The 15,757-nt window shown below is 37.4% G+C and overlaps 1 protein-coding gene across 1 annotated transcript in view; it reads right to left on the reverse strand.

Moving 5' to 3' along the window:
• Positions 1 to 1,874: 1,874 nt before the first annotated feature.
• LOC150095835 (uncharacterized) overlaps positions 1,875 to 15,757 on the reverse strand; it is an 83,029-nt gene continuing 69,146 nt past the window's right edge. Inside the window, exons 10-12 of the mRNA XM_090408856.1 lie at positions 9,165 to 9,318; positions 7,715 to 7,767; positions 1,875 to 3,728 (exon numbers count right to left, since the gene is read on the reverse strand). Coding sequence (XP_090264982.1) covers positions 2,058 to 3,728; positions 7,715 to 7,767; positions 9,165 to 9,318 — 1,878 coding nt within the window. The 3' untranslated portion in view covers positions 1,875 to 2,057. The remainder of the gene's footprint in view (positions 3,729 to 7,714; positions 7,768 to 9,164; positions 9,319 to 15,757) is intronic.

Below are 15,757 nucleotides of genomic sequence, written 5' to 3' on the forward strand. Positions count from 1 at the left end.
ATTTTGCAATATGAACTCTGAGCTTTAGTTCTCCATTAACCTCAACGCCCAAGTCCCTCCCTGGCATCATCAATTTCCAGAATTGAAACCCTACCAATAGAATACAAATTGTCTCCAGTATCATTAAATATAAATGACTATACAGATTGAATAATAACGGACTAAGACCAGAGCCTTGTGGCACACCACTGGTCACTTTTCTGATATTTGACACCGTTCCTCGGATGCCTGTCTGACATACACCCATTTATCCATCTCACTAATCCATTATTCGTTCCAATTTGCTTTAGGTTAAAAGATTCATGTTTGGAATTTTGTCAAATGCTTCTGCAATGCTCAACAATATCACAGTATAAAAAATTAACAAAGCCATGCTGATCTCTGAAAATAATCAAATTATTATCCGCGCAATCTCAAATTCTGGCTTTCACCATCTTTTCCAAAACTTTAACCACCAATCCTGAGATGGTAACGAGTCTGCAATTTTCAACCCTTGTTTTTGAACCGCCTTTATACAATGGAACCTGAGCTAAGACAAATTAAAAATGCCTAGTCAAGGGAAACGCCAATTCCTTCGCGATTCAGTCGAAATCCCATCTAAGACGATAAACTTTGCATATGTTGGAAATGTCTGGAACAGGAGAACGCGTGAGAGTGGCCATCTATAAGTTTTCTTTTGACTAATAAGATAGAACTTTCGAAAATATTCTAGTTTTCTGAGTAGTATAAATTAAAAATCCTTTGCATTGCACTGAAGATTTACTCGTAGTCACCAGCAATATTCGCGACAAAGCCATGGCCGTACTTACACTTTTCCCGATACAGACGGGGCTCGAGGCGCTAGATTGCTAGAGCCTCGTAAGACTTACGGCCATGGATGAAGCTTAAACGGAATGACAGTCATCCGAGATTATTTACGGTATTAAAATAATTCAGGAATATTTACAATGCCTAACAATCCTTGCAACGAAACGGAACAGCACATAAAATAAATATGATCAAATCACGGAATAATTAGCCGATCAGAAAGATCGCAATGGAAAATTTTGAACAGACTTTTGTTTTATATTTTTGATGAATTTGTACTTTTAAATTTTTTCTAAATAGAAAATAAAACTTTATATTAGTTCTTATACATTTTTCTTTGCCAGAAATATAAAACATTTGTGCTATTAAAAAAAATAAAGTTCTGAAACTTTCGAAACTTTATGATGGGTGAAGAAGAAATCGGTCTCTGCACTACTCAGTTTTTTTTTTTTTTGTAGATTCAGTCCTGATTAAATTCAGTTACAGGAAACGATAGCAAATATCCATCGTTGTTTTATACCAAGTAGGCAATAAAGACTTCTCTTTGAAACTTAAGTAATATCAATTGTCTTGTTACTGGACTGCTTAAAAGCTGTGTTCAAGAAACCCATATATTATATATATTAGTTCGTTATTATTACTTTCCAAAGGCCCTTATAACCCTGTGGAAATGGCGTCTGCATCCAAAGAACTAGGCAGTCCAATGAAAAAGTTGTTCACGTTTGTTTCCAGTCGCCCTTTTTCCAAGACTTTCTTCGATCGGGTCCAGAGTTATTCGATTCTGGCAGGGGCAAAGCAGATTTTTCCCTTACCGAAACTGAAGAAAATCGACCGTGCAACCCACACTATTTCAGACAAGAATATATTGTGTTATGGTTATGAACTACAAGATAGTGAAATGTGTCTTTGCTTGCCTCTTTTCACTGGATGCTATTTGACATCATTGATAGTTTTGGCCAGCTATCTCTAATTAGTTAAGAATGGAAACTGACTGTCCCTCAGTCTCCAAAAAGTTAGATAATCCTAAAACATCTTCCCCACTCCCTTTGGAGAATAAAAGGCCTGAGTGGATTTATTTATTTATTTATTTATTACTTTTGATGAAAGCTTTGTTTAGCCTTTGAATTAGTAGCATGTTTGTGTTCAATAAGGAAAATGATATTTTTATTATTTTCTTAACATCTTTACAAAGTATGGATCCGTTTCGAGCACAGAGTGGCGGCCACAATTGCACATTCGGAAATGATAATTTATTTGGCTTTGAATATAGTTTTTGACAACCATGCCGGCTTCGATTTACCTATCTCTGAAGAGGATGGAACATTCTGTACACCGGTTCTGGATTCCACATTTTCTATACTGTGAGCGAGTTTTCTTTCTTCATTCACAACCGGTTTTTTTAAATTAGCGAACAAACTTTGTTGACACAAAATGTTGACTGCCGAAGACGAGTGTTTTTTGCTTTTCCTAAGTTTTAAATTAAACAGATTAGCCCGGGTTAAATTATCGGTTAACGGAAAGGAGATTGAGGAATCTCTGTATGGCAGTTCTGCACTAGCGTTGTCATCTGTGATGTTGGCATCAGAAGCGATGCTTAGTTCAGTATTCATTTCGACTGCTTCCTGTGACTGAGATATTTCTGCAATTATACTACTACTGATATCTACATGTTGCACCTCACTACTGCTTTCGGTACCACACACGGGAGTTTCAGATGCAGTGCTGGAAGGATGCTGAACACTCCAAATTACTGGAAATTTGACAGTTTCTGTTTTGGCCAGGAATTCTTCTTTGGCTTTGTGCAAAGCAATCGTTCTCGCCCTTGAAACTGGGCTTAAATGAGGAGTTTGCGTTGTATATGTCGCTTCTCTACTGAGAGGAGCCACATTACCAGATACGGGGATGATGGCGCCATAATTTTTCTTATCTCTGTTTTGACCAATAGCGGAAGAAGGCAAGGGAACGGCAAAATTCGGCACACTTTTATTATCATCTTGTTGAAATACTTTGGGATATGTTGCTGGCCACATTCTATGGTTTGATCTCATTAAACAAACTGGAACAGCAGTTGTTGAGTTTTTATCTGCTAGTGAGTCATTAATTGTAGGGGAGTTTACGATCATTCGTGATTTCTCATCATCGCATACATTGCCATCATTTTCTTCATTATCTTTCGTTTTTACTTGTGTTGAGTGATCTGTGCTCGAATTCGCCTGTTCATCATCATCATCTAGTTTTTCATAATTAAGGTCTGTTGAAAGCAAAGAATTTTCATTTGTTTCTGGCATTGAATTCAAAGGATTATTCTGAAAGCACGTCACCTTTTCAACTACCGCAGTTTTCTGTGGTTTGAATTCAACTTCTTGATGTGGTCGCTTCTCTCCTTTTTCTTCTATCTGCATCTCTTTGACTTCGTTGGTGCTTATAAACTGATCCATGAATGCCGTTTTACTGTCCATGGACTCGTTTCTATTGGGTTCTTCATCTTCATCGAGACAGACATACCTGAGTTGCAGCTCCCTTGCCCACAGATCTTCATCCAAGGATCCAGTGAAGTCATCACGCTTTCCGAATTTTAATCTTGGTCGTCCTTTCAACCAGGAGATGCTCGTAAAATTTTCCTCTTCTTGTAACGAACTCTCCGATGATGTCGACACATTATCACGTGATCTCCAGGGAATGCGCAAAAGATAGGAGATTTTGTCTCCTTCGTGGATGCTAGAACTTTCGCTGGCGTCAAGACCAGACATACTGCTTACGTTACTTGAGGAGTTTCTTCCGACAAACACCTTTGACCGTTCATATAATCTTGTGTCGGATAAGGAAGATCGTAACTCCCTGCTGCTTCTTTCACTCGAAAAGGAGGAAGATCTGCTGTTCACAGCCGATTCTGTGTCGAAGAATCTTTCGCACTCACCAATCTACAAAAGAAAACCATCTATTTTAGCAGTGGCAAAAAAAAATATACATAGTATATATTATTTCAATCCTGATGCATAGTAAAAACATAGCTAACGAGAGATGATAAAATTAAAATATGTAGGTCATACAAGAGACAAAATAAATTTCTGTGCCCCACTCTGGTCCTGTTTCTGGTCGCTTCATTACTATACCCCCTCAGAGATGCATGGGCAGTTAGATTTTTTTTTCTTTTATGAGGCACATCGTTAAGATACTCTTTCTTTCTGATTTCGTAACCACGTTCAGTCGAGTCTAGATACGATTTGCAGAAAGTGCAATGAATTTTTACACAGAAGGGTGTTTTACAGATGCCATGTTTCCTGGGATTTATGCAAGTATGCTTGTATGTATTTCCCGACCCAGTTGGCCGTTGCAGTGAACGTATCTGCTCCCCAACCAACAGATTTCAAGTTCAAATCCGATCGTGGGGATCGGTGTGATTGTCTTCAGTTTGAAGATGAATTTCATCGCGCAGTGTGAGATCATTACTCGGCTTATTCTAGACCTGAAAATGTTTCATGTTTGATTTATAGATCAGAATTTCAGGACTCTGGCAAAATATAATTAAATAAAAAGAAGAAAACTCTTATCCCAACTTATGTGTGTGTTTTCCCTCATCCCAATTTTTGTTGAGGTAGCAATTACTAGGGAATTATTACGGAAGGTGGTTTCCCATTACCTACCTTGTCATTGTAAGTCTGTAGATATGTGTGTTCAAGGAGTCTGTTTCCCTCTTTTGAGGAACAGCTAATTCGCTTTTGAATGAATAGCCCTGATGAGGGTTCTCCTCACAGACGGGATTCGAACGCGTCTTTCTAGCCATGGATATAAATCCCATTAAAATTAAATTAAATTTAAAAAATAGTTAGGAACATCATGCACCTTACTTCGGGTTTACTTTTGCGTTAGTTACTATTTAGAGGATCGCTCATTGCTTTAAAAATCGTCGGCCTGATTGACCGGGTGGTTAGCGTATCTGCTCTTCAGTCAAAAGGCTGCGGGTTCGAATCCCACCGTGGGCATGGATGTTCGTGATTGTCTGTGAAAATACTAGTGTTGGTGGATAGTGGATGGCGTTGGTGTAGATGATGCAGTTCGCTCTAGTTGGTGGAGACGGAGGCTTATAGAGTAGGTGTTCCCCCTTTGCAGAGCTTTGGACTCCTTGGAGGTGTTACGATAATAAAATATCGCTCGTTATCTTGGAATTAAATTTTTTACCATCCTTATTTTGACGGTGGTGGAATGTGAGATGTATAGTATATAGTGAGAGAATTAAGTAGAAGGGGAGACGGTGAGGATGGAGTAGAGTGCTCTCGCGCGATGAGTCCTCTGACTACTTGGAAGTGCACAGTAATAATAAATGTCAACGCGATTACATGTTCCTTTCGTTTACCGTAATGGCAAGCGAAAAATGTCCGATAGTATTCTTGTAAGTTAGAGTTAAAGACGTATACTGCCATCTACCGCCGATCGTATGAAACTAGCATCTCACAGCTACTTTTAACTTTTGATTGCTAACCAATTTAAGAAGAAGAGTAAAATCGGTCAAGAATCGTGACACTGAGTGTTGTTCTAAGCACGCTGTTATTCTTGTTCTTACTACAAGAATCGTTAGGGCCAAAACTTGATTTGCTGTAATTAGTTGTAAGTTGATTTCGACCAAATTGTTCAATCGAATAAAATAAGGGGAAGTGGGATTATGTGGGGGGAAATCACTTAACACTTCGATACTTCTACAAGTTACGTGGTTCAACGGTTTCGATCAAATACGGAATGTAAATGAAAAGCGGGCCGTAAAGGTTGGGAAAATAGAAAGCTGCCATCGTTACTACAAGTTTCCTTGTTCAAACGATTCCTACACCTAATTGCGTAAGCGGATATCACTACACGCTGTGAATATTCGCCGCGCTCTGCTATTTCTTAAGGATTGTTTCTAATGTGTCATAAACTTCTCTGACGAAAAAGTGTTTATAAAATTACCAAAGTTCCCTTTTGTTTGATTGTTTATGTCGTTTACAGCGGACGACATTTAACGTCCTGTGTGATAGTTGTACTTGCGAGAGGGGAAATATGACAGCATATCGTTACTTTATATTATTCTTTGTGTACTTAAGAAATAGAGCACAAAACCGGAGATTTCTTCTTATATTTTTCTCGGTAAGTCTGGTTGATTTTTTATTTATTATTTTATTTTCCCAGCAGTAGGTGCAAATAAAAATAACTGGTAAATTTAATAAGCTAATTTGGCATGAAACAACCACCGAAATACGTTTTTGTTTAATTTCTGCTAGTGAAAAATGCAGATAGTTAAGTGTGATATTTTCCAGCAAATCTATCAAACGACAGTAACGAAGTTTATTATTATTAATCAACCGCATGTATTTTCTTATTTCCAGTTAGCTTATTTCTTATAAATATGATCCATAATTTTATTTATGAAAAAAAAAAATTAAAAACATCTTCAAATGACTTAATATTGACCATTACTTAAAAAAATGTGTATATTTTCCAGTAGTACAATTCGTTTGCATAAGGTAGATAATATTAGATAATCTGAAATAATATTTAACATTTAATAAAACGCCGGTTTGTTTTCGTGTTAATAAAACGAGATTGGCTCATTAAAATAAAATGAGACTTGCACTGGGTACAAACGATCACTCAGTTTCTGTTGTATATTCCTTGAAAATTGAGTTCCGGTTGTCTACGCCAGCGCTTCCCAAACTGGGAGCCGTGAAATAATGAAAACAAATTTAAAATGTTTTAAGACCAAGTCAAATGTGTATGTAAGATGCTAAAAATGTAATATTTGCATTTGATTTTTGCAATATTCGCTGTGTATGTTTTGTATTGAATATAAATACAATAAATATTATAATAATATATGTCTGTATTATGATTTTTTTTTTTCGATGGGGACCGTGAAATATTTTAATTTTTCCAAGGGGACCTTTGCATCCATAAGTATACGCTACGGGAAATTTAAAGTGTGAAATGTTCCTAGTCGAGCAGGAGTTGAAATAGTGGCGTTTAATAAGGATAGTCTGCACACACTCCCACCCTGATCTGGAAACAGACTCCGTGATTATTGAATACGATTGCCTCAACTCCTGCATGACGAATTCAATGTCCCATTTAATTTCTATCGTGGAGGAAGAAGTCGTAATATTATGGGACAGTTACTTAAAATATTAGGAATATCAAAGTATTATTGATGAGGGATTTTAATATAGGAGATATTTACTGGAGTGGGGTGGGGAATGGACCCTTCCCTGTCACCAGTTTCATCCCTTAGGACGATAGTCCTTTGATTAGGGTTATAGCTTTTTAATAGAGCCAGCATGTCGTCTCTTCTGCTGCATCCCTGAGGGCGCGTATTTTATGCTGTAGATGAGTGTTCAGGGGGCCTGTTTTGAGAGATGGGACAAAACCGAGTTTCCAGAGGAAAACTCTCTACCTCCGTATAAGATGGCTAACTCACCTTTAACTGAACAGCCCCGATAAAGGTTCTTTGCGTCATAGACAGGATTCGAACCCAGGTCTTTCCAACCAAAGACTCCGTCGAACCAACTGAGGCTCCTCAAATCATTTAGGATTTGACAAAGTAAGAGGTTTGAACATTTCTCCCATAAGTAGAAAGCAGGGATAGTTAATCAGTCCATTTTGGATCATTTTCAGTCATAATGGAGGATCATCGCATTAAGTGATGAACGATAATCTGACATGGTAATGGTAAAGATTAACTGGAATTCGTATTCAGCGTATCATTCATATTGGGGATCACTTGCTGTGTTGGCATTGCAACGGTTTCATTCAGGAAAAGATTAGTTTCGACAACGGACTTTTCTTTCTTTTTATTTTATGAAGGCGTCAGGAAAGTCATTCGCAATTATTTAAATAGCAAGCAAGCCATTTCTATTCTCGGGGATGAAATTGAAGTGCTTACCTCAGACTGAAGCGACAGTTCGTTTTTTCTTTCTTCGGCATGGGGCATCCACTCTAAGAAAATAATTACAAACAATCAACACATAAAGAAATAAAAATCTGGTTTATTATCATCCTGTGTGAAAATAAATGTCATTTAATATTTAAAGTGAGATCTTAATCCACAAGACCGCTAATGTCCAGATATTAATACTTTTTTTTTGACGGGGTGGGGGGAGTCGCGTATTCTCTCCGCTTCTCAAGTAGTTGAATGGGGGGAGATTCAGAAATATGCATTTAACTTAATGTACTTGGATTTTTAGTAATGATATTAACATTTTAATTTCAACTGGCCAGCCTTGTTGGCGAGTGCGTGGCTTCCCCTCTCTCCGTGTAATAGGTCGCGTGTTCGAATTCCACGCCGATGTGGATATTCATGAATGTCCTTAGGTGGTTGATGAATTTCATTGGTGGGTGTTGGGAGACTTAAAGTGGCTTGAAAGAGTTCCACAATTGCTCTCCAGATCAGGATTTCTGGATTATGTAACTCTTAGATCGCACACTGCACTAAAATGTAAGATATATTTACTACAACAACGATAGCGTGGGGGATTTAATAATTAAGAATTTTTTAACGGGCAGAATGCCCATTAGGAGACTGCAGTGTCATTTCTTTGTTCACGGCCTTTTGGATTTCCTACGGAAGCTGAAATGTGCAATCCTCTGACTTTTCATTACGTTAATCATATCGATAATTTTGGGGTTCTCAAAACACTTCTGGTAGATGACTGCAGATTAAAAGCACATTTATTCTTCGGGTTGAAAGACGTTCGATTCCTGTCGATGATACGTTGAATGTTCATTGGAAATTTCAGTTGAAAGTCAGATAGTCGATCTTATACGAACTGGAAGCGCTTTTTTTCTCTCGCAGACTTAAGTTCTTTATACTGAAAAGTATAAAACTTCAGAGACACGCCCCGTGTACACATGAACAAACTATTAGGGTAGAAGTCGAAATGTCCCCAAGTGGTACTAAATAACTGACGGAGAATGAACCAAACTTATCCCACTATGAGGGGATGGTAAAAATGCAGGTCTGCTTTCGAGATGTTAAAATTTGAGTCGGAGAGTAAACGGTACGCAAGCCTTTGATTTCATATCTAAGTTCAACAGTAGAGCGCCGACTGTTGGTGCTATTACTGACTATTATTTTTTATTTTTAATATTGATAGAAATGTATATTACAAATTCATTTCCGACGGTTATACGGTAAAGTGACATTTAAGATTTGTCTCTGATGCGTACGAGAAAGTGGGCGGAGAATTTGCCGCTGATTTTACAAAGTCGACCCTACTCGTCTAGTTAGTTATTGACAAAATGCAATCTTTACAATAGTCTTATAAGACTAATAAATATTTAAACATAAAAACAAAATGGTAATTTATTAAAAATTAATAAAACTAATAATTTACCTGCTGAAGAAGACAACTTCAGAATTTCTTTCTTGAGCTCGTGGACCGTAGCGATAATTTCTGCTGGTCCATAATCAACCTTGGGCCAATCGGCGTATGTGGCCAATGACAGACGCCTTATATGATCCTGTACCCACGCCTCTGGATCTGCATTCTGCAAAAGAACACAGCAATTACTAAGCAAATTTGCCACAAATCTATAATCAACAAAAATGAATACCTTTACTTTACGATGTCCATTTTTCTCTTGCCTTATCTGTTCCTCGCGGGTATTACAAATGTGCTTAATTCGTCAACTCATCCACAAAATGTCGCAAACCTACAACACGTCTAACACTGGGCCTGCTAAGTTAAAATCTCCGTCCTTGGAAAGTTGGGTTAGGGAGCGACGAATCAAATCGCGCTACACCCCTCTACCGAGCACACGGACGGGTGTGGGTGTGGCGGATGCCTGGCGAACGTCTCTTACCAGAGTGCATAACCCCAACTATGAAATTCGGGGATGGCGGCGTAATGGTATGGATCCTGATTTTTCTGGTTTGACCTGAGGCCTCTGTGGTGCCACAAACGTTAAACTTCGAGAGGTATCTGAACATTCTAGACAATGCAATGCTTCCTACTTTGTGACATTTCTACCTAACTGACCCTTGTCTCTTTCAGCAAGACAATGCACCACGTCATAAGGCTGCTGCTGTAACTGCGCGTAGTTTATTGATGTCACCACACTTCACTGGACTCCACAGAGCCCTAATCTCAACCCTATTGAATATCTGCGGGATGAACTGGAGCGTCGGGTGAGGCCAGGGATGTCTGCCCCACAACATTTCAGGAGCAATTGATCGCCATCGTACGCTTGTGAAAGGTAACTCAGCCAACGGAAGTCCTACGTCTTATTAAGGTGGGCCCATAGCTGTTTGTTCCTTACACTCGTAGATTGTCCCTTTTAAATAAAATTTGGATACATCGGTCCTTTTAATCGTGCCTGAAAAAGTCTCCCTACATTTCTATCTCTAGCGTTGATCCAAATCTTTCTCCCACTTCCAGCCAGATCCATAACTTTTTCTTAGTTGTCTTTTTTCTTTTTCCAAATCAGTTGAGGTCCTCCCCAATTGGTTTTCTTTTCTCTCTCCTCTGAAATATCGTTATTCTTCCTATGTGCTTCGTTCATTCCAGCAGGTAAAAATAAAAACGTGAAACTTTTTTTACACTAGTACCTGTCAATTTACTAAACGTATGTTATTCTTCTTTCCGAATAATGCCATTGTCGCTCTCAATAGTATCATGGCATCGTTAACGTTGTGTTGCTAACACGGGCATCATAGTTAGCACACACCCACTCCACCCGTAACTCCATTTCTCATTGTTAACATTGAAAAAGAGACCACTCCACATTCTCGGCAGAAACATTATGAATATCACAAAGCCAGCGCGTCGTTCCTAAGCTTCAGCCAAGCAAATGACCTGAACACGTTTGTATACATGGATATTGTAAAGTTTTACTTTATTCTGCATTTCCTGTTTGATTATCTTAGATGTATTGTCACATTATCCTTCTCTAACTCTTTCTCCCTCACTTTTGAGAATAGATAAACAGTCAGTCATCATCGGTAGTGAGTTCACTTCTGCCGATGACATTTAGACTTAGAGTGACACGAGTATGTGACAATCGTCACTATGACGTATTCCTAATCTCTCAGGTATTAATATGTGTCGAGATTTCCTAGTTCTGGGATTAAAAACCTGCATTGGGTGGGAGAGAAGAAACCCTTTTTACATCGAAGATCGACTAATTAGGGAACTGACGGGGGAAAATGGATAGAAAAACGCTCTTTTAGTTTGTGGCTAGAATCACCTATAGCTGTTTTCCTGCTGCATTCTGGGGGGGGGGGATTTTAATTTACCCTGGAGTATGCACTAAGTCAATATAATCTCAGTCTGTTTGAAAATCTCATACGGAAAATCTTAAGGGAAACTGTTCCTATGTATCCTAGTTTATTATTATTATTATTTCGTGACACCTACAAGGAGTCCGAAGATTCATCGAGAGAGGATACCTACTCTACAACTCTCCGTCTCCAACATTCAATCCACCAACTACACCGAACCTCTACTATCATCATCATCTATATCAATGCCACCTGCTGTCCACTACACTAGTATTTTTTGTGTGTAAATTGCGTGTTCTAAAGGGCCGATTTGTCTGTATGCGGGATGAGAAAAAAACCCGCTACCTCCGTATCTGATCGGCTAACTCACAATTCGATTGAAAAAGTCCATATAAAGATTCCTCCCGTCACGACGGGAATCGAACTTAGGCCTTTTCCAATTGTGTTACATGGAGGCAATTAAAAAAAAAAATTCTCGTTCAAACCCTAAAAGCAGCTTATTCTGCATTCTTCAAATATTAATACAAAATCTGCTTTGTGATCGTCAACTTAAACTGTATACTTTGTAAAGTTCTAATACTTCCGATTAATCTGAAGTATTAAAATTCTTTTAGTTGGAGCCTAATCGTTTCCAGTGTCAACTTGTTGCCTATTTAAATCCGAATAGCAAACTAACAATATTCAGATCCATTTATTCGTTACAGAATTTTTTTTGTTGTTTTTTTTACTCACTACTATTATTATGTGACATTCCCAAACCGTGCATTATGGGATGGAATTTCACTCCACACAATCCATCGTCTCCACTGCTTATTCTTTCACCCATACACACAACGCCATCTACCGCCCACCAGTAATATTTTTTGTGCGTAAATTGTCTAGTGGAAAATAATATTAATAATATTGTGAAGAACCAAAAAGGGCCCTATCAGCATGCTTTATTGATTTATAATATACATTTAAAACTTAAATAAATATCAATAATTTGAAATACATTTTAGTAATAATTAGAAATGTAAAATTCGTAGTTGTCTCGCACCCACCCTACCTTCTCTAGCAACTCAACGATATTCAAAAACTTGTCTGTATCATCCAGTGTTCCATACAAGTCTGACTGCTTTCCAGCTTAGAAGTCTGATTGAGTTTCTGCCAGCTTTCAGAAACAGTGATTTGCGGCTTAGTAAAACTCTGTAAATACTTAATATCCATACTATTGTGTAATCGTTGTTTTCTTCATTTTGCCGACGTTCCAAATTCTGTCGAGAGATGGCACCACATTGCAAGCTTAAGAAAACTACTCAGTGGATTAATTGACTAGTAAAAAAAAAACATGACACCATTGTTATCAACTTTTCCTAAAGTAGCAGAAATGTTAAAAAAAAAAAAAGAACCGAGAAAAATTCTACGGTATAAATAAACACTTGCACTAATTCTTGACTTATTATTACCGCACTTGATGTAATTTCCTATTCTTACATGGCCTAAACATTATTATCCAGATATTCAATATACAAAATGAAATATAACTTTAATATGAAAACTGTTTTGAAATTAAAAAAAAAAGAAGAAATAGAAGAAACGAAAAAAAAATAGGCCAGTAATATAATTTGTAATTTCAAATTTCATTGAAGTTTATAATTGCTTTATAACAGAAATATTATAATAAATATTATAAATTATTATAAAGTTTATAATAAAAAAATTGGGTACCATGGCTTTGAACCTTTTTTTTTTAACCTTTTGCACTTTAATAAAAGTATTCTCTATCTCCTATACACTTTGCAATAGTTTTCATATGGCCGGTAGATGGCGTACTGTGTATATGGTAGACGGAGAATTAAGTAATGCACGGTGTGTAGTAGTACAGAGTGCCCTCCTGCGATGAGTTTGCACGGCTTGGAAGTCTCGCGAAATATTAATAATAATAATACGTTTAATGAACAGGAAGTAATAATTGTGTAATCGAAAAGCACAGGATGGAAGACCAAAATCCATCGTTTGTAACAATAATAGAATCACAGTTTGGCAACTAAATACTCAACCATGAAAGTTGCAACTAAAATATAAAAGAATAAAATGTTAAATATAGATAAAACATAATACAAAAATATAGATTGGGTGGAGGAGTTTAGACAATAAACGAGGTAATAAAAAGTTAATAAAAATAGGTAATAAAAACACAAATATATATATATATATTGATCTTTAGGAGGATGAAAATAGTCCTTTCCTGGATAACGGATGGCAATGCTGTAACCAATGAAGTTAAGCGCCTCCGTAGCGCAATTGGAAGAACAACGGTACATTGCGCCCTTCGATTGCAATAGGCCTAAGTTCGATTCTCGTCGCGACGGGAGGAATCTTTATCTGGACGATTTCAATCGAAAGTGAGTTAGCCAATCTCATACGGAGGTAGCAGGGTTTTTTCTCCCGGAAACTCGGGTTTTTCATCCCGCATACAGACAAATTTACAGAGAAAAAATAGTAGTTGTGGAGGTGGGCGGTAGATGGAGATGATTCGTAGTAGAGGTTCGGTGTAGTGATTGAGACAGTTGTAGGTGTCCTCCCGCGATGAGTCTTCGGACTCCTTGGAGGTGTCAGGAATAATAATAATAATAATATATATATATATAAAGATACCAAGTAATTTAATATAAATAAACTTGGTTTTTAATCCTTTTTCCCAAGTGAGCAAACAGACAAGTAAGTCAAGTTTTCGCCCCTGGACGTAGTGCAAGTCTGAGGCAACTCATGGTAGTGCCACTCTAGGCAACTCAAAGATACCAAGCAATTTTATAAGCTAGGGTTTTAATCCTTTTTCCCAAGTAAGCTAATAGGCAAGTAAGTCAAGTTTGCTACTGCACGTAGCGCAACACTAGGCAACTCGTTGTAAAGGTGGAGTAAGCTCTGATCACTTTCCTTAGAATTTTCCCCTAATGCAAAGCACATTTTCTTGCGGAGATGTATGCATTAAGGTAATGGTCACTACCCAGACCGGTTTCGACCTTTATTGAGGTCTCGTCATGGGAGCCAGGCCTAAAAAATGCCAAGGGTGAAGTAACACAGAGCTTATAAATTTTACCTCAACAAGTTGCCATAAGGTGCTTTGACCTCGTTAAATAAAAATCTCAGGATGAGCGTAAGATGTAGAAAGTTTTTTATCTTGGGTATATATTATATTAATACTAGGGGGGCTCCGCTCCCTTGACGGGGACGCCCTCCCCCGAGTTCCAGACGGGTAGGCTGATTCTCCATGAATTCTGATGACTCAAATTTTGAAGACTCGAAAGGGGTTTCCTCCCCCCCCCCCCGAGTTCCGGACTGGTAGGCCAGTTCTCCTTGAATTCTAGTGACTCGAATTTTGAAGACTCGACACTCAGCGTAGCCCCTGAGTTTCAAAACGTTTCAAATAACTTGACAAAAAACGTGACACGAAAACGTTACAAAAAAAGGCTAATCATTTTATATTATTGGGTAGATATACGAAGTATATATACAGACTAATATAGTATATACATACTAATATAATATATACCCAAGCCTTGGGTATATATTATATTAGTATGTATATACTTGGGTCCCAAGGTAAAAAAACTTTCTACACACACACACACACACACACACACACACACACACACACACACACATATATATATATATATATATATATATATATATACCCAAACTTATATGTCAAAAGTCGTTGTTTCTTGTTATATTTATATTAAAAATGTGCAAAAACAAATATGATCTTTTCATTAAGTTTATCTAAATCATAATAAATACACGGCAGATTATATGGTGGTATTAAAAACTGAAGAGATTTTAATATTTTACTACAATTTAGAAAGCTAACTATTCGCATTGAAATATCGTTTAGGATTAAATTTTAAAATCCATACTTTTATTTTTGATACTGAAAAGTATAAAAATATGTCCCTTAAAGTATTTAATAAACAAATGCAAGAAATAATGCAGGATGCATCATTTCGGTCGTAATATTGTTGATCCCCCCCCCCCCCCAAAAAAAGAGAGAATTGATCGCAGCACACAAACAAACGCGCATCATCCGAACACCACCCAAGCGGAATCGCCTTGTTATTAATTGTGCGCGTTATAATCGTGTTGATTACCGCATTTAACGTAGAATCTTCCGACCATTCACCCCAGTGACTTATTAAATGAGTGTCAATATTTGAAATCGAGTTTCTGCCGCTCATTAGCATTCTTTTTTGCGTGTCGATGAGCTGCTCAAATTTTTAGGGAAATGGCTGGCGGATTTTTCTTTCTTTTTACGGATAAAAATGGGAGAAAGAGAAACTGGAAAGAAACTCGTTTGGAAGCATAACTCGCGCGTTAATTAACAACAGTAGTGGTGTGTACACATTTGAAACATAATCTGCGTGCGCATGCTCGTTATCAAACTTTTGGGCAGGACTGGATAATCATAATGAACAAGAATTTTTTTTTTTAAATTATATATATTTACATTTATTTTCTTATTTAAGGGATAAAGAACCTGTAAGGAAATTAATTTTCGGACACATTGTTAATTGTCCGAATGTTTCAAAAGAAACCTTTATATTATTTGAATAAAAAATGATGATAAGATAATAGTGCTTCGTACACCTAGAAATATGGCACCAAGGCCTCCTCTACAAACTTATCATCGCTAACCTTCCACTAAACATGATACACCTGATCAAA

Source organism: Typopeltis vanoorti, chromosome 19 (assembly GCF_054136105.1).
Source record: "Typopeltis vanoorti isolate ZY-2024b chromosome 19, IOZ_Tvanoo_1.0, whole genome shotgun sequence".
Lineage (NCBI taxonomy): Eukaryota > Metazoa > Arthropoda > Arachnida > Uropygi > Thelyphonidae > Typopeltis > Typopeltis vanoorti.